At 43.6% G+C, this 23,225-nt stretch overlaps 1 protein-coding gene across 1 annotated transcript in view; it reads left to right on the top strand.

The window, feature by feature from the left end:
- LOC309593852 (uncharacterized protein) overlaps positions 1-23,225 on the top strand; it is a gene marked incomplete at both ends in the record, with an annotated part of 202,307 nt that overhangs the window by 141,361 nt on the left and 37,721 nt on the right. The window contains 13 exons of the mRNA XM_082318985.1: positions 3-128; positions 4,799-4,921; positions 7,537-7,659; positions 10,253-10,390; positions 12,477-12,599; positions 13,176-13,298; positions 14,245-14,403; positions 16,953-17,084; positions 19,290-19,418; positions 19,782-19,910; positions 20,730-20,864; positions 21,879-22,013; positions 22,461-22,586. Of these exons, the coding sequence (XP_082175111.1) occupies positions 3-128; positions 4,799-4,921; positions 7,537-7,659; positions 10,253-10,390; positions 12,477-12,599; positions 13,176-13,298; positions 14,245-14,403; positions 16,953-17,084; positions 19,290-19,418; positions 19,782-19,910; positions 20,730-20,864; positions 21,879-22,013; positions 22,461-22,586 (1,701 nt within the window). The remainder of the gene's footprint in view (positions 1-2; positions 129-4,798; positions 4,922-7,536; positions 7,660-10,252; positions 10,391-12,476; positions 12,600-13,175; positions 13,299-14,244; positions 14,404-16,952; positions 17,085-19,289; positions 19,419-19,781; positions 19,911-20,729; positions 20,865-21,878; positions 22,014-22,460; positions 22,587-23,225) is intronic.

Genomic DNA, 23,225 nt, shown 5'->3' with positions numbered 1-23,225 from the left:
AGCTGTCAGTTCCTGCAGTGTTAACAAGGGGGGCTGCGAGCAGGAGTGCATTCAGCTTGGTGAAGACCAATACAAGTGCCAGTGCCAGCCGGGCTACCAGCTGAAGAGGGATGCCAAATCCTGTGAAGGTAAGTCCTGCACTACCTGCCTGGAGACACACATTAAAGGCAATTTAAAAGACCCCAGGGCAGTGCTTTGGGTCACTGCATTCATTCACATTTCACCCTGTTTGCCAAAAGCAGCTTTAGGAATTGCTTATTAATGGGATTAAAATGACACGTGTTTGAGGTGTGACGTTCATGTTGGTTCACAGCTTTGAACAAGATTTTGGCCTTTTAGACTCCTGGCTGTTTGCACACTGACGATGATGACATAGGCTAGGAACTTAATCGTGTTTTAATTGTAACATTTTATTACTCACCAAGTTATATACAGAGTTGGCCTGTAGAACGTGTTTTATTCTACATAAAGTCTTTTCTTTATCTGCTTTTGGCTTATGTTGCTCCTAATCACAGTCTGATTCATTCATCCTCCTCTTCAGGTTTCTAAGCAAACACACTCACAAGCAGAACAGAAATACTACCTTTGGGTTTGATTATTGTGGTTTTTTTTTTTTTTCCTTCTCATATATCTTAACATATTCATCAGTTTTTAAGGCAAATCCACCCCCCCTTCCCCAACACAAGCGCACACACATGGTACCCTTGAATATGCCAGAGAAAGATAGGGCCAAATTTATGGATTTATTGCGCTAAAATTCCTGTCACAAAACCATTTCCATATGGCTCCTCTTCTGCTTGGAGATTTTTATATGCTGTGTATAAAGTGTAAGTAAATCCTGCTGTTCAGATTGCTTCCAACTCATGCTGTGTGCAACGAGCGCTTGGCCTTCGCTTTTGGCCTCCCCAAGTCCTGCCCTCCGCAGAGACTGCACACGCTGCGCTTCAGCGAGCATCTGCAGCCAGCTTGCCTCTCCGTCTCTCGTGGGGTGGGCACCTTTTGTCCCTGAGATTGTCAGAAAGAGTCGGAAAAGGGGTGCGTTAGTGGGGAGAGGGTGTCAGAGACCTTCCTTCGCTGTTCTCCAGCCCATTTCCAAACCTCTTGCAGCTCCTCCGCTGCCTCTGGCACTCAAGATGTCCTTGGCCGAACCAGCTGGGTATTCGGAACCCTGCATAAAACTTTCTGGTGTTTTTTATAGTGTTGTGGTGGGACAGAGGTTGGATCGGCAGGGTCTGAGCACGGTGATGCCCGGTCGGGTGGGAGCTGTCCCTCGGGTGGTCGTGGAGCAGTTCAAACCTTCGTGTGCCACTTCACGCTCTGGCACAACTCGGCAGCAAAAGGAGCAGGTTCGGTCCCCTAATTGGTGAGGTTTTGCCACTGCCCAGGAGCCATGGCCATTCACACCCTTGCATCATGGGGCTGATGAGGGTCAGCCACCCACCAGAGGCAGGAGTTCATCACCAGCCAGTAATTACTGAATAGTGGAGAAGGGGCAAGGTCAGCTTTGGCTGCGGGTGAGACCTTAATCTAGAGTTCGTGTGTATGCCTGGTTACCTGTGTTCAGGGTGGCGTAAATCAAAATATAACAGCGCAAACCCCCCCGCCTCGGAGGACAGCTGTAGTCAGAGGAAGGAGAATCTGTCTTGCAAGGAGAGCTCAGCTGGAAAAATGAAGACAGAGTAGGATGCTTTTCTCCCATAAATACCGTAGTGAATAAACGCCTGGGAGAGAAAAGTGCTAGTTAAGCCGGTGGACAAGATTTTTACAGGAACAAATGAGCATAAAGTGGTCATGAATACATTTGGGTTGGCAATTAGAGATGTTTTAAGTAGAAAAGGTGGGAGAAGGTGAGCCTGGCTGCTTAATTTCCAACCAGAAAGGATGGCTGCTGTAGCACTAGTTTGGATGGAGAAACTACAGCGTCATGAGGGTGTTTACTACAGCAGGCGTAGCTGTACTGCAGATGTGGAGTCATCCTCGCTCCTTGGAAGCTAATGCTGCACCCCATAGCCCTGAAGGGCTGTGCAGAAACACCGAAGCCTCGCAGGATGGTGCAGCCTTCAGCGTGGAGGTAAACCAATGGGATGGAGTGGTGTGGCATCAGATGAAGTGGAGAGATAGCTGCTCCGGGGGTGAGGCATGTATGGATGTGGTCAGCAGTGGCTGTGGTACTTGTGTGAGAGAATGGGCTGTATAAGATGTCTACTAGAGTGAATTCCTTGTTGAATTATCCACAGATGGTAAGATCAAATATTTTTTTCAAGCCACTTCGAGTTTCCCTTCTGTAAGTCCATGCTATTTCCACCCCTAACCTTCCCTGCCACGAGAAGGAAATTTCACTCCTTACCACTTTATATTTTCTCCAGTGTAAAGTCATGGTTGCTGTGAGCAAGAAAATTAACCTGATAAGGCCCAGTTCTCTCTTTAGGTGCTCTAGAGCTCATGGCAGATAGGACTGGAAACCCTTTTCTTTACAACCTTGTAGTGAAGGTCTGGAAGGTCCACAGCACATGCAGAGCCGATACTTCACCAAGAACATGGATGCCATCCCAGATCAATGCATCAGAATGGCTTTTTCAGATGAGGTTCCTGGATGTCCTGGGACATGTAGGAAATGAAACAGTTCCAGTAAATTTTTTGCCATAGTGTTTAACAGCTTGGAATAGAGCTTTGTAGGATGGAGTCTGTTATCCACTGAAGTTATTAAGTCAAATAATAAGAGTCAAATCTGTAGGAAAAAGAACACTAAAGAATTATTTTTAGCTTCTCCTGAAACCTGCCTGTACCAGGAGGGAACAGATAGGTCAGTGGAAAACAAGTCAATCGGTGGTTGCCTTATGTCCTGAAGATCTTTCCTTTACAACTTTTCTCTTGTCTAAGGACTTCTAAGGCTGCTATCTTTATTCAAATTACTATGTTTTACTAACATTTACCCTATAATTTGTTGTTTGCTTGTTGTCATGTCACAGAGTATTGCAAGTTTTACTCTACACTGTAATCATTCTCAAATTAAAGCTTTAGATCCTCTGAAAACCTTTATAAGGTGCAGGTTTAACAGATGCTGTTTGATAGTGATTTCATTTAATTTATCCAAATAAAAAAAGAATCAGCAAACAACTCAGTATTTCCTATCAGCAAGGAGCGAGTTCTTGCTTGAAGCTAAATCCTTTGTAGAGTGGAAATTGTCGAACTGCAGAGCCAAGTTGTCAGCCTTGAAAGCGTCACGTAGGATGAAGCGCTGCTGTCCCTTGGAAACCTATTTGCAACCTATCATGTTGAAAGTCCAACAGAAAATTTCAGCTCTACGTCCTTAACAGTGATTTTTTTTTTTTTTTTTTTTTTGATACTGTCAGGTCAAACTCTCAGCCTGCAGCCCTGAATGGTTATGTTCTTGAGATGCCAGGAGGTGAAACGAGGGAATTTGAAGGTGTTCTGGGGCAATGTCCTCCTTTGCCGAACGGTGGCAGAAAATGCCACTGGCTACACAGAAAAGTGAAAACTAGAGGAAATGAAAAAAACCCCACCCCATATTTAGACGTATCTTTGTAAAACAGAGATCTTTCTCTCCTATTCCCTTCTCCTGTATGTGGTTAGCCACTGGAAGAGGAAAGCAGCAAGGTCTAGAGGAAAACACCTTCAACTCTTGCCCAGGGTTACTGAAACCCTGACTCCACTGCTGTTGCTGTTGAACTGATGCTGACTTTCTTCCCGGTGCCCCTGTAGAAGCTGGCTTGTACAGAGCTTGAGATGGCCAGTGAAGGAGATGTCAGGCTGGAGACGAGTGACGAATACTGGCCAAATGTCTCGAATCAGACAGTAATTAGTAAAATGCTAAAACTGAATTAGAGCTTGATATGTAAGGAAATAGGCTTACATTTTAAAAAGGTTTATTTGAAACTAAGAAGAACTCTAGAGGACGCAGTTTCAAAGGCATCCTCCAAATTTGCCTATGTAATGTTATTCACCAGCATCTTACTGTGACTAGTACTCCAAACTGAAACCTCAACCTTGGGCAGAATACCAGATTTTGGGATGAAAACTCTGGCTCTTAACTCAAATCCAACCTGTCCAAACAGTCCTGGTAGGTCTATTTTTGTGTGTGCAAAGTTTTTATTTGGGCAAAGACATTGGTACGCTTCCAGCAGGTATGTGTTCCTGAAATAAACCCATAAACCACAGTGAAATCTTTGAGGTGGAGACTTCTGCAGACACTTTATAAATAGTATTTCTAAGTACTTGCCACTTAGAGCAGCTTATCCTTGAAAAATGGTATGCTATTGTTCAAAAAAAGAAAAAAAATTTGACGTACAACATGAATGGCATATGTTTTTAGACTGAAGGAGGTCTTTTGGGCCTCTTCAGCATTTATTTCCTCTAGAGCCTTTTAAATACACATTGTTCTGCGGCAAACTCCACTGTTGTCTGTGTTTATGGGTTCACACATACTGGAGTGCTAATTGCTATTGTTTAGAGCAGCTCTTGAAATCTGCTCAGTTACAGCGAAATAAGAATAAAATGTACTTTTCTTGTCCCACTTCCAAGGTGTAATACGAGCCCAGTTTCCCCGCTGTTTAAAGCATTGCTGGTGCTTTATGAAAAATGCTGTCCAGCAAGAGAGAAAAGAGCATACAGAAAAACAATGGCTTTACTATACACCAAATTCTGTCAGGTTTTTTTCCCCAGTCTAATCTCATACAGCTACAGTAATCTTCATTGCTAGTTGTAACGATGGCAGGTAAGACCATTTTCAGACAAAAACGTGACCTTTAAGTTGACAGTGTGCTCTAATTGGTTTCAGTGATAGACCCCTGCACAAGTGGGAATGGAGGATGCTCACAAATCTGTCAAAATGAGAGAGGAATTGCAAAATGCGAGTGTCATCCAGGGCATTATCTCTCTGCAGACAAAAAGTCCTGTTTAGGTAAGAAACTATGGACTGTTTATTGGGAAGAAAGGTATTAATCAGTGCTCTGGCTTACTGAGCTTTCAGTGGAAGGGAATATGTTATACAAATGTATGTATGCATTTTGAAACAGCAGTTCTCTTTGATATTTATGTCAGATGATAGTCTTGACCATTTTAGTAATCAAAATTACTCTGATCTCTTAAATCATGCTTTCTAGCAACTGGATTTATAGATACTGTAGTGTTATTCTTGTAGGATCCCTTTAAAATAATGACCCAGATACAGCTCCTGGAAAATTGGTTCAAGTAACACTCTGAACCAGGTCACTGAAAACCTATTTAGAATTCAAAGGGCTTTTTAGCTGGAGAACTGTTTCCATATTAATAGAGAAACTACTGTGAAGGAAGAAATCATAAAGTCTAAGATTTCCAAAGAGAGGAGCTTAAAAAGTTGAATTCCAAAGTCCTGTATTTAGTCTGGGATTTACAAAAGGATCTAAAGCATTTCTGACCTGAAATGTGGGGGAATTAGAGACCAAAATACCTGCTTTTCTCTTTCAAGATGATGCTTGGAAGCTAGGTAGTTTGTCAGTTTTACGAAGTGCAAAGCACCTGTGGACTTCATGGGGCACAGATTTTACCAGCCTTGTCAGGATCAGGGTGTGTATTCAGACACTAATTTTAAACTCCTCCTTTTGAAAACTTGGCCAAAACTTTGCCCATACTTAAATTGTTGTCTTATCTATACAGAGTACTGGGTGCTTTGCAAAATACTTACTTCCTACCCTGAGTATTTTACACAGTTGCCTGTAAGCCCCTTCTGCACGTAGCATTGCACACCTCAGTGATTCCCCTCTCTTACCGGGATTACTCATGAGTAAGGTTACTGAAAAAGCGAAGTATTTTTCAAGTAGCGTAGACATTTCACTGATTATTAACACATGGAAACAGCAGTGGGTTTAATACTAGGATCAGCATGTTACTCATTTTATCTTGGATACACGTTGACAATTCTGTTAATTTATGTATACACTAAAGCACTGGGTAACTTGCAATGTTATATATTGGAACAAATTTTCTTCCTGACCTCATGGCAACAGTCTTTTGAATCATTAAGCATCCTGTCTTACTATGGATATACAATTATTGTTTTTTTTTCTCCTAGAAATTATTTAATGTCTTTTGCAAAATTCAAGCTGGTATTTGACTGCTTGGAAACCGAGCTAGAAGGAGACAGAGGACAACTAAAGTGTCATACTTCAGCTATTAGCTGTATTTACAAGATATGGAGAAACATGTGCAGGATGGTGGCTGTGGTTCAGTTTTCCAACTTTTTCTATTTGAAAAAGCAGAAAAAGAGAAAAGAACATTTACAGTATTTGCCAACATACTGTACTTGCAAAGTGACAATTAATTACAGAAAAAGGAGAAATAACCCATTTTATTCTAAACTGCAGCTACTTACATTGCTGCTTCAGAGCAGCTGTCATTTATCCTGAAATTTTCATGAGTCGGTGTGTGGTGTTTGCACTGCCTGGGGCCTCCTTTGGCAAGCAGGCTGATTGCATTCGTAAGGCTACTTGTGTTCAAGTACAAGGGGCCATGAGTACGGCACTGGTTACAGCCCATAGGGAGGAAAAAAACCCTGTTAGAAAGTGGTTTGCTGTGGTAAAAGGTGAGGAGCTGCGCAGCGGACTGTCCTCTCCTGTGTGCGAGAGACTGACCCAGGATCGTTGCGATGAATAATCTGTATTTTGCAAGTGAGATGCCAGAACAAGAGAAGCAGCAGAAGGTCAGTTAGGGGTTTGCCACGTGTGAGATAATGCCAGTCTTTGAAGGAGGCTGGTGTTTTCTGCAGCTGTGCTCCACTGCAGCAGTATTTCATGTAAGCTTTTTGGGTTTTTTTCCCAATTACTATTCCTTAAAAATATTTTCATGCTCTTCCACGAACCTTTTAGGAAGATGGATGCCCTTGGTGACGTTTAACTCCAAATTACAGACTAATGAGTGTAAAGCTGAGGGACAGACTGCTTGACAGAGGACTGGGTGAAGAACAGGCTCCCCACCTACAGCTCTTCACCTTTTTTCTTTTCTTACAGGTGGGATGAAACTCCTGGTTAGAGTAGGTGCCTCCCTGCTGGACTTCTGTAGAAGCAGCTGCAGGAGTCAGGGATGTGACAGAGATCTGTCTCCATCGCACCTGCTGAAACCTAGCCACCACTTAATCCAAATCATTTGACATTCAGAAAATTATCAGCTATTTTCTGCTCTGTTAATTTAAATATAATGACATTGAGGATGTAGTGATAATTTTAGGGTACTGGGAGACAGGACTTTCTTATGAGTTTTTCTTCAAGTTGCTTTGGCTGATACTGTAAATATAATGTTTGATATTATAAATATTCACACAGAGAGGTTCAAGGTCAGTGGGGTTTCAAAAAAAAGATTATTGTGGAGAATAATGTTGTGAGTTCAGTGTTCCTGGATTCATCAGATGCTGTCGTTTGTAGACTAACATCAGGATGCTCTTTTCAGTGGATATTTGGAAATACAGCCATATACATGTAGGGCAATATTATTTTTTATTTTAATACCCAAATGAATGTCTTTGCCTTTCTTTCCGCTTTGTAGACATCGATGAGTGTGCAGAAGGGAGAGCCAGGTGTGCTCATCGTTGTGTGAACACTCTGGGATCCTTCACCTGTGTCTGTAATCCCGGCTTCGAGCTGGGGGCTGATGGAAAGCAGTGCTACCGTAAGTGACACTTTTACAGCTATGCGTTTCAGGCTATCTTATCTGCAAACTGCTATGCTTAATTTTTAATTCAGTTGGATTAGTACTCCCAGCAAAATAAATGTATGCAAAAGCTCAAGCTTAATACTATTTTCTTCATCTTCTGCTACTGCTGGTTTTGCAGGTTGATACGTTCCTAAGCCTGTGTTCGCAGACCTTAATTACTGCATTTCAAAGAGCAAGTAGCCCTGTTGGTTTATCTTCAGAGCCTGGTGAATTCTATTGCAGAGCTACCAAAATATTGCTGTTCTATGAAATGTATTCATTCCTGCCCTCTTTCTCCCAATTTTTTTATATGCTGGATCTGATGCAAAAGAAAACCGAGATGGTGTTCTGCTCTTCTCTTTATCTGTCTAGGTTATTGACACTATTAAGTAGATGCTTTAAAAAAAAAAAAAAGTGTGAGGGGGAAGCAAGATTGGGGATGAAAAAAATACTTGAACAACTAAAATTTCCCAAACTAAACCAATGCTGAGCCCTGTTGTCTTCCCTCCCATACTTACTTCTTGCCAGCGGGGTTTCTTAATCAACGCTACCTTTTGTGAGAAGGGGACTGACTCCCAGCACTGTTAGTTGATGGGTGATCCCTGGGCTGCCCTTGAGGGTAAATTTAGATTAATAAAGGAGGTGATGTGGAAGAGTTGGTGTTGTTATGGACCTAACATAAGCTCACTGGAATGCAGACAAAAGCATGACCTGTTTTAGCAAAGAGGTGGGCAAAGATTGTTCAATCTAATAATACTGTGCAATAACTTTCAGCAGAATTTCCTTAGGAAAATATGCTGCATGCCAGAAAATGAATGCTTTCTTTAAGAATGTGTGTGTAAGAAATACTTCCTAAGGATGAAATTTGGTTTCAAAGCATTAACATACATTAAAAACAAAAACCAGTCATGTGAGAGACATCCCGGAGTATTATTTCATAGGTGATGGGAAACTGTGAGTAGCGCAATGGCGGAGGAAATGCAATTAATATATAGATACAAAATGATCTGTTATGGAGATAAAAAAGTGGTATAGACCACTTAGATTTCATTGTGATTTTCTGATAATATTTTTTCTCAATGTTCAGCAAATCTCAGGGGATGGTGATTCTCTGTGCCTTACGTACAATATTACACAGCAAACAATAAAAATAAAAACATTCTGCATATATTTATGATCGGGATTATCCCAGTGTTTGAGCAATTTGCAATCTTTGTTTACTCTTACATTTCCCCAGTGGCATGGGGAAGAGCTGTTGTTCCAGTTTTACTGATGAAGAACTGAGACAAAGTAAATGATGAAGACAGCGTATAAAGTCAGATTCTGCGTTTGATCACTGGGTTTCCTAAATCCCAGCTTAACACTCTGGGCAGGAGACTAGATTTCTTCTCCCTGGCACAAATAATCATACCATACAGGAGATGTAGCCCTCCATGTATGTTCCCCTAATTTATACCCTCCTCCAGCTAGACTTGCATTTCTTTTTGGCAGGCAGGTTGCTCCCCGGGGGCGTAAAAAGGGATCAAAGCCACCAACACAGATGTGTCCCTGAGCCGCGGCAGTGGGGAAATGCCGTCCTTCTGTACCAGACCTGATGGCCACTGCTCTGAGCTGGGGTGTTTCTGGAAGAACGATAGCTCCTTTAGGGATGGTGTTTCTCAGTTGTCCTACATAGTATGGGAAATTAATTCCTCTCTAAATAGCTCTGTAACAAGAAAATCTGGCTAATTTTTCAAGAGCAGCTTTATAACTGACCTTATATTTTCTTTTCATCCTAAAGAAATCGTTTAATGAATTACCTTGGTGGGAATGAGATGGACAGATGTTCCCTTTCCTCTATGAGGGTTTCCACTGGACCTGGCCAAAATGTTGTGAGGACTGTCCAGTGCAGCCCAGTGCAGGGGGCCAGTGGTCGTCTGTCAGGGCGAAGGGGGCTGCCGGGGGCATCGTACCACCACCCTGTCTTAATTGCAGGGGGACAGAGTCTCGGCAGAGGAGCTGCTGTGTGCCCCCTTGAAGGGACATCCAAGGGTCAAAACCTGCAGATTGTTTTGCTTTGTGGTTATGTGTCAGGCTCGGCAACAGGACTCTGCTATGAAAATTTTAAGGCATTTGTGTTCGGTGGATGTTTCAGAACCCAGCTCTCACATTTGCATACAAAACTAAAAGCTGCTTTGTGGAAAGCATAAGCAGTCTGGGTTGGCATGAACCACCTGGGTTCCTCAGATGGTTCCTTTCCTCCTCTGGGGCAAGGGCAGAACTGTTAGGTTCAAACAAAGCATAAATCTCAGGAAACCCGTGAACACTCCCATAGCAGGCAGACTGCTGAAACAGTGAGCCGGCTTCACGTTACCGAAGTCGAGAGCATCCACTGTTGTGACACAAGGAGACAAATACCTGGAGTTCAGTGACTCCAAAACATGCTCTTCTCAGGTGTGTGTGGGAGCTGAGTTTATATTTCCTGCTACAGCAGTCAGCTTATGGATGCTTTTTTACGGAAGGCTTATTCTCTGGTGACTCTCCCCCTGTGCTTGCTTTTTAACATCCTTTTGATTTATTTCTCCGCAAGGCATCGAAATGGAAATTGTCGATAGCTGCCAGGACAACAACGGTGGCTGCTCTCATCACTGTGAGCACACGACTGCGGGGCCGCGCTGCTCCTGCGACGACGGCTATCGCCTCGATTTTGATGGCAAAACGTGCGCAGGTAATTCACAGCGAACGCTGCATCTCCGCGGGAGGAGGGAGGAGGTGTGGTGGGTCTCTCTGCAAGGGGAGCCTGCAGGAGAGCTGTCACTCAAGAAAATACCTTCCCATCCCCTGCCCTTCTCCTACAAGTTTTAATTAATACCATCCTCTGGTGCTTCCTCAGCCGCTGCTCCAGCTTGTCTTGCTCTGCGTGTTTGCTGGGATTATTAATTAACGAGGGGGACAGAGTTCTGCCTCCCAAATGGAAGACGATACTTTGGTGCATCACCAGTTGCTGTGGCCGTATCTCATTGTGTCCAGCCCAAGCATTGCTTGGCTTGAATTATTTTCCTTCCCTTCCTGAGCCGGCGGCTGGGAAGAGGGTCGGCTCTGGCTGGGAGCAGTAGCACTGCTGTTCTGAAGTGATTCAAGCGCAAACTCCGCTTTGTGTTATGGAAGTTGCTCTATTTCCATCAGATTTGCTCAGTGATGAGATTGCACTTCTGGCTGTGAGAAGTCTCACTTAGGAAGTGAAAGCAATAGAGTTAGATTTGTTTTTATTTCAAGAGAAGAGCTTAAAAATTCCTTCCTGTTTTAAACGATTTTACAATGTGATTTTTTTGTTTATGGCTTTCGCTATGCAAACTGTATCTCATTCTGGTTTAGACTTGCTGTCACTATGCCATTAAAATCTTAAAGAATAGCCAAGAAGAGGGGGGGGAAAAAAAGAGCAGGCATCACAGAGCAGTACAGTAAGACATGAGGAGCGGCAGAGAGCGGGAGCTCTGGTGAATGTGAGAGGCATTACAGACAAGAAGAGTCTTGCAACAAAGAAAGCCAAGTGCAGGAGAGAGGAAGGAGCGGGGGAGGAGGGAAGCGCCGAGGTCTGCAAGGGCGGTTGATGCTGGAGCTTAAAAAGCAAAAGAAAAGAAGGTGAGGGGAGCAGATTTGGACCCAGAGCCTCTCAGGGGTGGGCTGGGTTATGCAGTCCCGTTTGTGTACGGATGAGAGGAGGCAGAGCAGCCTCCTGCCCACGCCCCAGCTCAGTGACCTGCTGATGGAGATGTCGGGGGGGAAGCAGTTACTCTGGCCACAGCGAGGGAAGTGAGAGCTCAGGGGAAGGGTTTGGCAAGGCTGAGGATGTGAAAAGCTGCTCTTAACAGCAAAAATCTCCTTTTTGTTGGATGCACATTTCTCATTCTTACACAGGCAAGGGACTGTTGCTAGACCCCAGAGCAAGGCATCATCTGACATACTGCAGAGGAGCTCGGCTTGTGACATTTCTGGAAAACACTTTGTGTTCAAATAACCTGCATTAATCATTTTCATGCTGACCTCCTCACCTTGATTGATTAATTACATTTTCTTTCTCCTCTTTCTCCTGTCGGTGCTTCCTAATAATGTTGGTACTCCTTCCAAGGTTAATTGAGACCCTGACCTTTCCCATCTGCGGCTGCTCGTCTGGGTAACGTTCAGAAGCGTTTTGCAGACTCAGCATTGACAAGGTGGCCCTTGAATGGCCACCAACCCGCTCAGCAGGCTGCAAGGGCTGAGATCAGCTGAGAGCCTGCAGTGAAAAGATAACAGCTCGATTCTCGTATCTAATCACCAGAACAGCGGTGTCGACGATACCAATTTCCGGATGGACACAGGGCAGGATAAGGCAACAGGCAATTAGTTATCAAAAACTACAATTGCACCCAGCAGGCTGCTGATGTCCAGCAAATGCGTTGTTGGATCAGAGCTTTGTTTCACTGTTAGTTTGCATTGAAAAAGGTTGAACGTACAAAAGTGCAAATGGTTAAATGTAGATTGCTGTTAAATAGATGGCATTTGTGGACCGGTGAGACCTAGTTGTTGCCTATTTTGTAAATCACTTTGTGACACCCAAGACTTGCAGAAAAGATGCCTCTCCCTGTACATGGAGGGTATTGGCTGCTGTGGGAGAAGGTAGAAGACAGCTGGTGTCAGGATTCAGACGGTGTTTTATGTGGGTGAAGGGGGAGGAAGGTGTCAAGGCTGAAAAGCACAGTAGCTACTGAGCAAAACTGTGGCAGCAGCTGAGACCGTGTCCAAGGGCTGAACGAGCTGCCCCTTCCTTGCAGAGCTGGACGAGTGCGAGACCGGCGAGTCCTGCTGCTCCCAATTCTGCATCAACTATGCCGGCGGCTACGAGTGTGCCTGCAAAGCCGGGTTTCAGCTGAACGCCGATGGCTGTGCCTGTGACGGTGAGTCCTTTGATACCGGTGCTCGGTCTAACTAAGCACAACAGTGGGTAGAAGAAATGCTGTTAAAGCTCATCCCAGGGCTTTGTGGGCATTTCCCTGATAAGAGAATCAGTGACCATATGCCAGCTTTGCTGATAAGCTTTGACAAATGTGTAATTTCCACTTTTTGAGACTGGAATCCGGTAATAACCCAGCATGGAGAAGTGCGGCTGTGGGAGACGAGCCAGCAGAGAGGAACTTTTCCTCCTCTCTCCATGGACACTGTATATTGATGTGTGTTAAAAGACTACTTCTACAAAAGGAGAGCCCTTAAAATAACCAAAGGATCAACTGAGCTTAACAGCTTAAAGCAGCTGTTTTCACTCGAGACAAAAACATAGGTGAAATAATCTGTTCCATGTTGCCCTGAAATGCTTTAATATCTCCAATATTAGTGAGAAACAGAGACCCCCAAAATACTAAGAAAATCGGGTTTTCTTATGTGTAGAATAACTTTTTGGATGCAGCCAGGGACAGAGTGCACTCTCCAAGCAGAGGTACTTGCACCTAATCAGCATTTTTATTTGTTTTTTCTAGATGTGGATGAATGTCATCTTGAAAATGGCAACTGCGACCATTTCTGTCTTAATTCTCTGGGGTCGTACGAATGTGCGTGTAAGGAGGGTTACAGGCTTGGTGTTAACAGATGGTCCTGCATTGGTAAGTTATTTCTACATCTTGAAGGCCATTGAAGTATTTCCCTCTGATTTAAAATGTGAATTCAACTGAGATTTTCATAGATCCTGGGATTTTGGGAGCCCAACTTGAGCCATCTCTGAATGTGGCCAGGGTAGAGCTACGTGCAACCCATGAATCGCAAGCTCATCCTCAAGTAATGGGTTTTGCCAAAGATGAATGGGAGATGAACGCTTAAATCCCCTGGACATGTTTGAAAACCTAAACCTCATGTTTTAGAAATAAATACCATTTTGACAGTTTTCTTGCACTATTTGGTGGAGTTTAACATCCTGTGGAAAAAAGGTAGCCAGATTCTGCTTTGATGAACCAAGGCAAGTTTTCCGCTAAAGTCAATGGTGTGTTTCTGGATTTCTGCCAGTGTAACCAGTACAGAGTTTAGCCTAGCAACTTAATTTTACAACCAAGTTTAGCACCTGCTAAACCTTGGGAAGAGTTTGCTATTTTAACCAACTCCAAAAAGAAAGCCAACTGATTTCCCATCATTTTAAGGCTCGAATTCTAGTTTTTTCTGAAAATAAATTGGACAGCGAGCCTCGCTCTATATTTGTCATCTCCAAAATGAGCTAGAGTAATGACCTTCATTAACTAAAAATAATCTCAAACTACAAGTGAGGAAAATTAAACTCCCCGTTTTAATTTTTTTTGGACTCTCCAGGACTAGAGTTTATTTCCAGAAGAAAGGAAATGGAAAGATTTTCCCCCCCCTCCTTTTCTCAATTTTGGATAGCAGAAACTCTGTTTATAAATACAGATGAGAAAATGAATCGGCTGTGACTGCTGTGCAGACTGCACAGGGGTGTAGCTGGAAAATCTACCAGCATAATAAAGAAAAAAAAGATGTAAATGAGAGGAAAGTGTTGCAGAGGAAGACTCGGGGCCAGGTCCTGATGGCACATGTGTGTGTCAGCCCTAGGTGGGGAGGAGGCGGATGCGGAGGAGGCAGCGGGGTTCGCTGGGGCTCCGGGGCTGCAATTCAGAGGTCCCCCCCGGCTCCTTCGCTACGCGCTTGGTTCCCTCCACGACGATGAGGACCTGCGAGGAGAGCTCACCCTGGTGCACAGGGTCGGTGAGTGAACGAGCGTCGCTTTTAGCTATCGCAGCAAATGGGGGGAATAGTCTTGGAAAGAGGATTTGGGGCGAGAGTGATGCTGAGCTGGCCAGGCTTAAGCCATGAGGAGGAGCAGAGGAGGGCTGAGCATTAATCCTGCTTTCTGCCTGTCCTCCATGCCAGTGGGGAGGAGGCACTGCCACATGTCCCATCCCAAATGGGACATGTTTAGGTGACAAGAAGGCTCCCTGGTCGTGGCTGCTGCTGCCTGGGTGCGGTGGGGAGGGTTGCGGAGGGAGGCATGGGAAAAGTGAGCAGCACAGCAAGGCATGGGAGGCTCGTTGGAAAAACAGGGTGCCTGCACAAAGCCCCGGAGGCAACAGACAGAAAGATCCTGCTCATCCCAGGGGCGAGAGGATTGCGTGGGTTACTGCAATGCACAAAATCCACTAAAGCTGGTCTACTGAGAGCAAGCCCTTGGGAAAAGCTCCCTTTCTCCTCGAGCTAGGAAAGGGGGATGTGGGGGCATGTGTGCCTGTTTACAAGCCCTTTTCTAATAATTGGAGGGGGTTTTGCTTAAGATATTTGCATTCTTGTTTGTGGAAAAAACAACCCCTTGGAGATTCAGGTCCCTTTTGATGCTTTGGGCATGTTCTCTGGGAAAAGCACAGACCCATCCACAGACCCAGCTGGTGGCAAACAGAGCACATGAGCACACACAGTCGCAGGAGCTGGGCGCAAAGCAGCTTTGCGTGCCACCCGGACTTTACATGACTTCAGTCTTTCCACCTGAAGGTAGAAGCTTCACCACTTAAAGAGCATTATGAGTTGAAACCCTGTGCTTGCTTTCTGATGAGCGCAGTATGCGCTGGTGGATCACCAGGGGGGAAAGATATTTCTTATTTTTGTTATGTATGTCCTGTGATTTTTATATGAGCTCTAATTACTCATCCGAGGACTGTGCCCTACAGGCAAAAATCAGGAACTGGTCTTGGCTTTAATAAAAAATTAACTTATTTTTATGAACAAAACTGTTAAGACCTCCCAAATCACACAGCATCCAGCCGGACTCAACGACACTGATAACCAATTGGGAAACTGATAAATGAGATAACCACAGGCAAAATTATCAGGCCTAGAAACCACAATAAAATATTTATTGACCAGTTTTTTCATGTTTTATTTATGTTTAGCCACATAAATTTGGGTATTATCAGTCATAGCTGAGCATCTGCACTTTTTCTAAAGCTGAGGCTTTGCAGCACGTGAGAGTTTGTAGGAAAAGGTGACGGAGGAATGAAACTTTTAATGTTTTAGTAAGTTCTTTTACCTCCCAAATTTTGATTTATTCCTTATATTTTCAGACATTTTTTGTGCTGCTATCTATATTATAAAAATACAGCTTTAAACAATAAGCTGCTGTAAGTAATTAACTATTTTCTGTAGATTGACTGACTTTTTAATGGAGAAGCATGATGTTTTTAATGCTAATTTGTATTCTTCTCCTGAAGTATGAATTTGTAACCTGTTCCAAGTGGGAGCACTGGGATTCTGAATGTCTCTGAAAGCTTGGGCATTTGTTCAGCTTCAGAAAAAGGAACAGTTGGGTGCTGAGACCTAGAGGAAAGCTGGCCTTACATAGAAAATTGCTGGTGAAAAGCAACCAGCCTGCTGACTTACTGTTAGCTGAAATAATCTGCCAGCTCACTTTCAGGTGGTGTTCAAAATCCCCTTCCAAAAAGCCTCCAGCCGCAGCCATAAAGCCTCAAAGGCAATAAACTGACTGTGTAGATAAGATCTTAATGTCACCGAGATATTTTAGCAGAGAGTAACATTTACGTTCTATGCCTTTCTCAACAGACCCCACAAAGAGAGAACATGAGGGTGCGTGTGTGTCTGCTTGCATTTGGGTGCAAGGGACAAAAGGAGGGTGGGGAAGGTGAGGGAGGAATGCGTTTTCATAGTTCTTCATTCTTCTGTATAGACAAACCCTTTTTTTCATATCCATGAAGAAAGGAAGCGATAAATATGTATTATGCTTTGTTTTCCTAGAGTAACACTTGAACCATGCTGTTAAAAATATCACTTCACTATGCTTAAATAGCAACGTGTCCACCTACTGCAACAGAAGAACAAGGAGAGCCTAGCAAGGAGAAAAGGAGATTCTCTGTCAAGAAATACTTCTAATTGCATACAATATTACCAAGCATTAGGTGCAAATTCACTTTTTCTATTTGCTCTTAAAAAGTAGTTTTAAGTGCTCTTTGGGGAATTACAGCATTTAAGGGAGTAAATTGCAGCTAAAGTCCCAGCTTTCCTTTTATTTAGACTCCACTATTTGAAGAGAAATTTGGGAATCTCCGTTTGGGACCATCTTTTGGGATGACTCAGTGATATTTGCAGTGCTGCCAACATTAACGCTAACAACGTAAATACTTTTTTTTCAGGCAGTGTTGTGCAGGTTCGTTTTTGCACTTGTGCATCTGGAACGATAGGTAAGGGCTTGTGGTAGTATTTTGTCTGGATGCTCGCTAAGCCTTCTGTATTTTTTTTTTTTTTCATTTCAGTTTGCCTTGATAACACTTTTGGCAATGACTGTAGCTTGAGCTGTGAGGATTGTCTGAATGGAGGCAGATGTAACAGTGAACACAGTGGCTGTGTTTGCTCACCTGGGTGGACCGGCATTGTCTGTAATGAAAGTGAGTACAGTGTGTTTGAAAGGTGGGGACTTTGTCCTAGTGCTGTGGCACTGCAGAGAGGCAGGACATAGGAACAACCGGTTGTACTTTTAATCTGTAAAGCTCTCTAAGGAGCACAGCTGCTTCATAGGGAGATCAAAATTTTATTGTAATGTGGCACATTAAGTAGAAATTGTAAGGGATGCTACAGTATACAGTATGAATCCTCAAACAGCGAGGTCTCTGCCCTCCAGTGCAGTACGGTACAGTACCCCTTCCTGAGTATTTGTGTTGGTGTTCATTCCTATTCACTCTGCTGCTGACAAGTGCCAAGGTTTGCCTGCCATGCTTTGCTGCACAACTTGCCTCGCTGACTTTCAGAAGTCTGTCCTGGCAGGTGGTGTGACAATCTGGGTGGACATAGATGCTAAACATGATTTTTCCTTTATAGCATCCCAAGACATTGCCTTTTTTTTTTTCTTTTTTTTTTTTTTTTCCCTCCTTGTGTTGGTAAACTTGTGCCTGGGGTATTTTTTCTTATCATTCTTTTTATTATTAACATCATTTTCTTGGGATGGTTGATTTTTAGTATTGGAAATTGTATTTTTCAGAATTCTCTTGCCAAGTCAGTGCCCTTTGTAATAGCTTTCTACTTTTCTTACTCCTGCCTCCTGGCAGAATATCTTTCTGGTTCACAAGTATGTGTCAAAACCAACTGGAAAGATAGAGCGGCGATTTCTTCATGTACCACCCGCCATTCCTCATCTGCGGTTCGGCAAAACCTTGTGTTGCTTGTTTGAGACTTTACACAACAGCCTCTCTGCGTGTTTGAGATGGGTCCCTCCATTTCATGGTGCATGGCATGATGGCCCGTTATATTCAGAAAGTCTGTGTTATCACTGATGAGACAAACAGACGACAAAGAATTATTACTTAGCATCGGTAGACAGCAATCTTCAGGTTAATCACCATCGAGATTGTTTAGGAGGCATCATCACATGGACAAAAATATAGAAAAAAAACAGCAAATGATTGAAACCAACAGTCTGCTCATAGTTATTTTGGGATACTGATCGTGGGTTTGGTTTGTAAACACCAGGGACAGCTGAGAGAATAGGAATGAAGAGGATTAAAATGATAATTTCTAGTCTACCTAAGACAGTTCAAGCTATCAAGTTAGGATATTTTTTACTTCCAGTCATGGTGCTCTGGTAGTTCAGGATAAATTATAAAAATTTCAAGACAGGATACAAATTCTTTAGTCCACTTCATAAATAATAATGACATTTTTGCTCTGTATTTACAGTAGATATCCATGCATGTAATCTGGTGGAATTCACATCTGGAATTTAAAGATCTTTAGTGGGACTGTGTTATTGAGCCAAACCTGCAGTCCGATGAAGTAGGCATTGACGATGATAAATACAATGTATAACCTGTATGAATTAGCCGTATGTGATTGCTTTCACTCTTCTCTTGCTTTCTTAATATACAGCATAGTTCGTGGGTTTAGGGTAAGCTAAACAGTTGAGAAGACTGGAACTAAATTTCTGTAATAGTGCACGAAAGAAACCGAATGGAAATTGATGTGAAATGTCAAGTTTCTTAATGTACATTGATAAAATGTTGGTAGGTCAGATGACTCCAGCAGCTGTATTTACTCAGCTAGCTCGGGCTGCAAATAGTGGGGCAAGGCTTTATTTCGCAATTGGCTTTGTGCTGGAGCGATGAGGGCTTTAAGAAGGAATCCCATGCTCATGTGGATCCATTTCTGCCATGATCATCTGGGGAATTACAGAGACTATGTTAGAAAAACACAGCGTTATTTTTATAATAGTATTTGGGAGAAAAAAAGATCTTCAAAATACTTATCTCCGAATATTCAAAATTGTGCTCTGATTTTTAAGCTTTGTACTTAACGGGCAGTGATTTTTGAGCTTCATGCATTGTGTGGAGGGGAGCATGTGCGGGGGAGAATTTGGATACATCCCATAGTACTTCCCATAAGCAAGCTCGGTTAATTCAGGTGTCCTTTTAAAATTATCAAGTAAATATTAGATGGATGTGCATTAACTTCTATAGAAAGAATATGACTTTGTTTAGAGCCCGCTTGACTAAAAGGACTCTCTCCTTGCTCGGTTTCGATGACTGGAGTCTTATTTTGCTTCGTTTCTAGCAGAGGGAAAGGATTGCTTGGCCCATTCATCTTCCCTGCTTTCTCCGCAGCTTGCTCCCCTGGGACGTACGGCAGAGACTGTGCCGGCGTTTGCAAGTGCCAGAACGGAGGCTCCTGCGACCCTGTCACGGGGCAGTGCCGCTGCCCGCCCGGCGTGCACGGCAAGCTCTGTGACGATGGTACGGCTCCCCTTGTCTTGCCAGCTGTAGTGTGTGCCTGAAACCCCGCCACTTCTTTCCCCGTGTTTCTACCTAGATGTAATTGGGCGTGGTAAATCCTAAGGGGCCCGAATGAGAACAGTCTCCACTGTGCGAGACGTACTATAACCCTGCAGCTTGCCTTGCAGTGACTTTTGCTTAAATAACAAGTAAGACAGAGGGTAAGAAAAAGCAAGTGCCTTGTAAGGATGGGCTGTGCAGAGCCCCAGGTCAGCGACAAGTCAGCGTGGTCTTTTCTGTAGTGCCAACTAAAAGAGAGCTGATTCGGTGTTTGTGTTTTAACACTTAACAGCTGATGCCTTGCTGTGTTTGTGCACTCAAAAGGTTGCCCAAAAGGCCTCTTCGGGAAGAATTGTAACAAACGGTGCAACTGTGCCAACAACGGCTATTGCCACAGACTCTATGGAGCCTGCCTGTGTGACCCCGGGCTCTACGGGCGCTTCTGCCATCTTAGTAAGTCCCCATAATTTTTCGGATCTGGTTATTTAACACATGCACAACGTAACGGTCTTAAAAGATTCCACATCACACATAAAATGAAGGAGGCTTTGAGTTCTGCCATGAGCTGGGAGTAGCGGGAGGACGTGACTTTTGACACAAGCTGGGAAGCCCCAGAAACTTCATTAATCTTTTCCTCTAGCAATTAATCTTTGCCATAAGGACTGAGATTTACTGATGCACAAAGGTGAGGACTGTAGGTAGGGTTGGATTGGGATAGGCAGGTTAATGTTAGGGCTGTTGGTGAGGTTAAAGTCTGGTTGGAGCTAGTTAGTGGCTGTCGATACTGTGGGAGTGGGAGCTGAGGGGCAGGGCTGGTTGGGGCAGGATGAGGGCAAAATGTTAAATGGGAATAAAAAGAATCAAAACAAAAATGTTACGAAAGAGATGGTCAAGTTTTGAAAAATCTATACAAGATTGAAAAAAAAAAAGCTGCGATTTATCTTTTTTTTTTTTTATGAAAGCTTTTGTCTTGGAGTGTATCCAAATATTTTTTCATTCAGAAACTTAACTAACTTTGCTTTGAAACATTTCTAGTTCTTGCATTCACCACATATTTCTTGAAATGAAATGAATTACTTAATAAAGGAATCATGTAAACTATAGTTTACACGCCCACACATTAATAGGCACTGTCATAAGAATGTGGATGTATTTGCTGAAAGTAAAATGAACGTTTTGCTTTTTGCAGCAGTTGCATTCTGCAGCAGTATGCAATTTCAAATAACTCATGCATAATTACAGAGCTAATGATTCCTTTTCATCTGGCTGCAGCCTGTCCCAGGTGGGCCTTCGGAGCTGGCTGCTCGGAGGAGTGTCAGTGCGTGAAAGAGCACACGCTGGAATGCAACGCGAGGAATGGGACTTGCACCTGCAAGCCTGGTTATCACGGCAAAAAGTGTCAGAAAGGTATAACAGAAAGCCAGATTCCCTGTGTCTGCTTATTCCTTTGTCCGAGCATTATTTCTCATTCTTCCTCCCATCTGCTTTGTTCGGCTGCTGCTGATAATAATGCATTCATATTCTGCTAATTATTTTGTCTGTGGTTTTTCGTACAGCAAACACCATGAGTGCCTGCTATCACAGGGCTTACAGGGACATCAAGGGGAATACAGCTTAAGAATGCAGGAGTTTTAGCATGATCAAATGACAACAGAAATCTAGAAACCAAATTCTAATACAACCCTAAATAATGAAGATTGTGGGAGTTTTCACTTTTGTTCTTTCCTTTTTCCGCACAGACAGTAAATAAGTGGCAAAAACTGTGTTTGATGGCAGCAGAGTTATTTGTAAACGGTTTCAGTAATGCTATTTTTCCTTCAGATTCGCAGGTCTTTGAATTCAACTTATTCTTTGTAGGTTTTGGGGGTAGTTCAAAGAGAATTGTATTCCACATTCATGTTTGCATGTCTCAGTAGCCCTCTCCAGACAGTAATGGAGTAACGCAATAAAGATTCTCCTTTCAGATTCTTCTCTGGGCAGGCAGGAACGTGTCGGATTTATGACACTAGTTCTGCGGGGTTTGGTGGAGAATAATAGTGGCGGTATTTAATATCTTTAGCGTTCTTGGTGACGTGCTCAGTTCTGGGGGAGAGCATCCCGAGCCCAGCACTGGCTTTGCACCAAGGCAGAGAGCAGCAGAAGGTACAGACAGATAAGAGGAGTAATTCTGTAACGGCTGTAATTGAATATATCCTTAAGTATTCTGCCACTCTGTTTCTGGGTTGTATTTAAGCAGTAACCTCTTTGAAATGTCCATGCAAGTGTTTAATAATTATTTACACTTCGTGATCAGCACCTCTAAAATGTACATTATAATAGATTTTCTGCAAATTTCTGCCAAATAATTTTCTGACTTTTGTTCAGTTTTCTTTAACTCTTCCTTTTTCTTATACGTGTTCTGCGTCTACTTGCATTTTCCAGAGTGCACGCCTGGCTTTTATGGGGCTGCTTGCAAACTGAGGTGCAACTGTCCTACTGATGTTTTGTGTGATCATGAGACGGGAGTCTGCAAGCATCCATGTCCACCTGGGTTTCATGGAGAAAAATGCCATTTATGTAGGTACTCGCTGCATGTTTCCCTGGGAGGTACGCTTTGGATGGGAAAGCTTACTCAGGAGACTTAAGTTCAGATATAGAAGTTGCAAATAAAAGGTACATTTGTTGTTGATACGAGTTGGCAGTTCCTCACTGAAGCTGAACTGATATTTGGAGCCTGGCAACTGCCGTGTCACTCTGCTTGCAAAGGTCAAGGCACAAGGCCGAGGCCAGTTACTAAAACTAACGTTTGTCCAGGTAACTAGTTCCTTTTAAAGCTTCAGGCACAGATTTTCTAGAGCTCTGTTGCAGTTAATTACAGACCGCTGGTTGCTGAGACACTGATGCTAACGTGGATCACTTGGTACCAGCACAGCTCAGTTTAAAATCGCTGGTGGTGGTGATGCCTCCTAATGTCTTCAGAATGCTTCCTTGTACTAACGGTGTCTTTGGGTTTCTTTTGACCAGCTTGTCAGCCTGGGAGCTTTGGGGTGAACTGCCGGCAGAGGTGCAGCTGTGGAGAAGCACCATGCGATACAAAGACAGGGCAGTGTATTTGCCCAGCTGGGAAGACTGGGGCTATGTGTGAGCAAGGTGTGTTTGGTGTTGGGCTAGGGTAGCGACTGTCTTGCTTTGACAGACATGATAAGAAGTGGAATTATTCTGTTTCCCACCAAAACTGCTGCAATGCAATAGGCTTCATTTGCAGGACGGCGAAAGGATAAGTCTTGGTGCAGAACATATAACATCCACCACATGGGATCGCTTGTAAAGGAGGGAGCATGATTCAGTTACCCTGACCTGTCTCTCTGCTCCAATTAATAATAGTGATTTGTGTGCTGGGCTGGGTTTATACAAGTTGGGCAGAGATATCGGGGCATTGCAGCAGCTCTGAGTCCCAGAGCAGAGCTTGGGACCATGCTGCCATATGCACACAACGTGCCTCAGGAGCTGTTGAAGGGCCTTGGCCAAACGCAGCTGTTGTGGAACCAGCAAGTGAAGGCCCTGGAACAGAGGAAGGAATTAGAAAGAGTAATTGTGGGTAATTAAGTAAAGGGATGAAGAAAGTCTCAGGGACACGGAACTACCAAGGGGCCATGGGATGCCCCTCTACCACCTGTAGAGCTCTGGCTGTTGCACACCTGAGGAGCTCCTGCCCTGCGTGGACCTGGGTTGTGGCTCAGCACTTCACAGAGCAGCAACCTGGTGAAGAAGGTGGAGCTGAATGGAGAC

This window comes from Platalea leucorodia, assembly GCF_965183815.1.
Source record: "Platalea leucorodia genome assembly, chromosome: 8".
Classification (NCBI taxonomy): domain Eukaryota; kingdom Metazoa; phylum Chordata; class Aves; order Pelecaniformes; family Threskiornithidae; genus Platalea; species Platalea leucorodia.
This window is presented reverse-complemented; position numbering and strand designations above follow the sequence as displayed.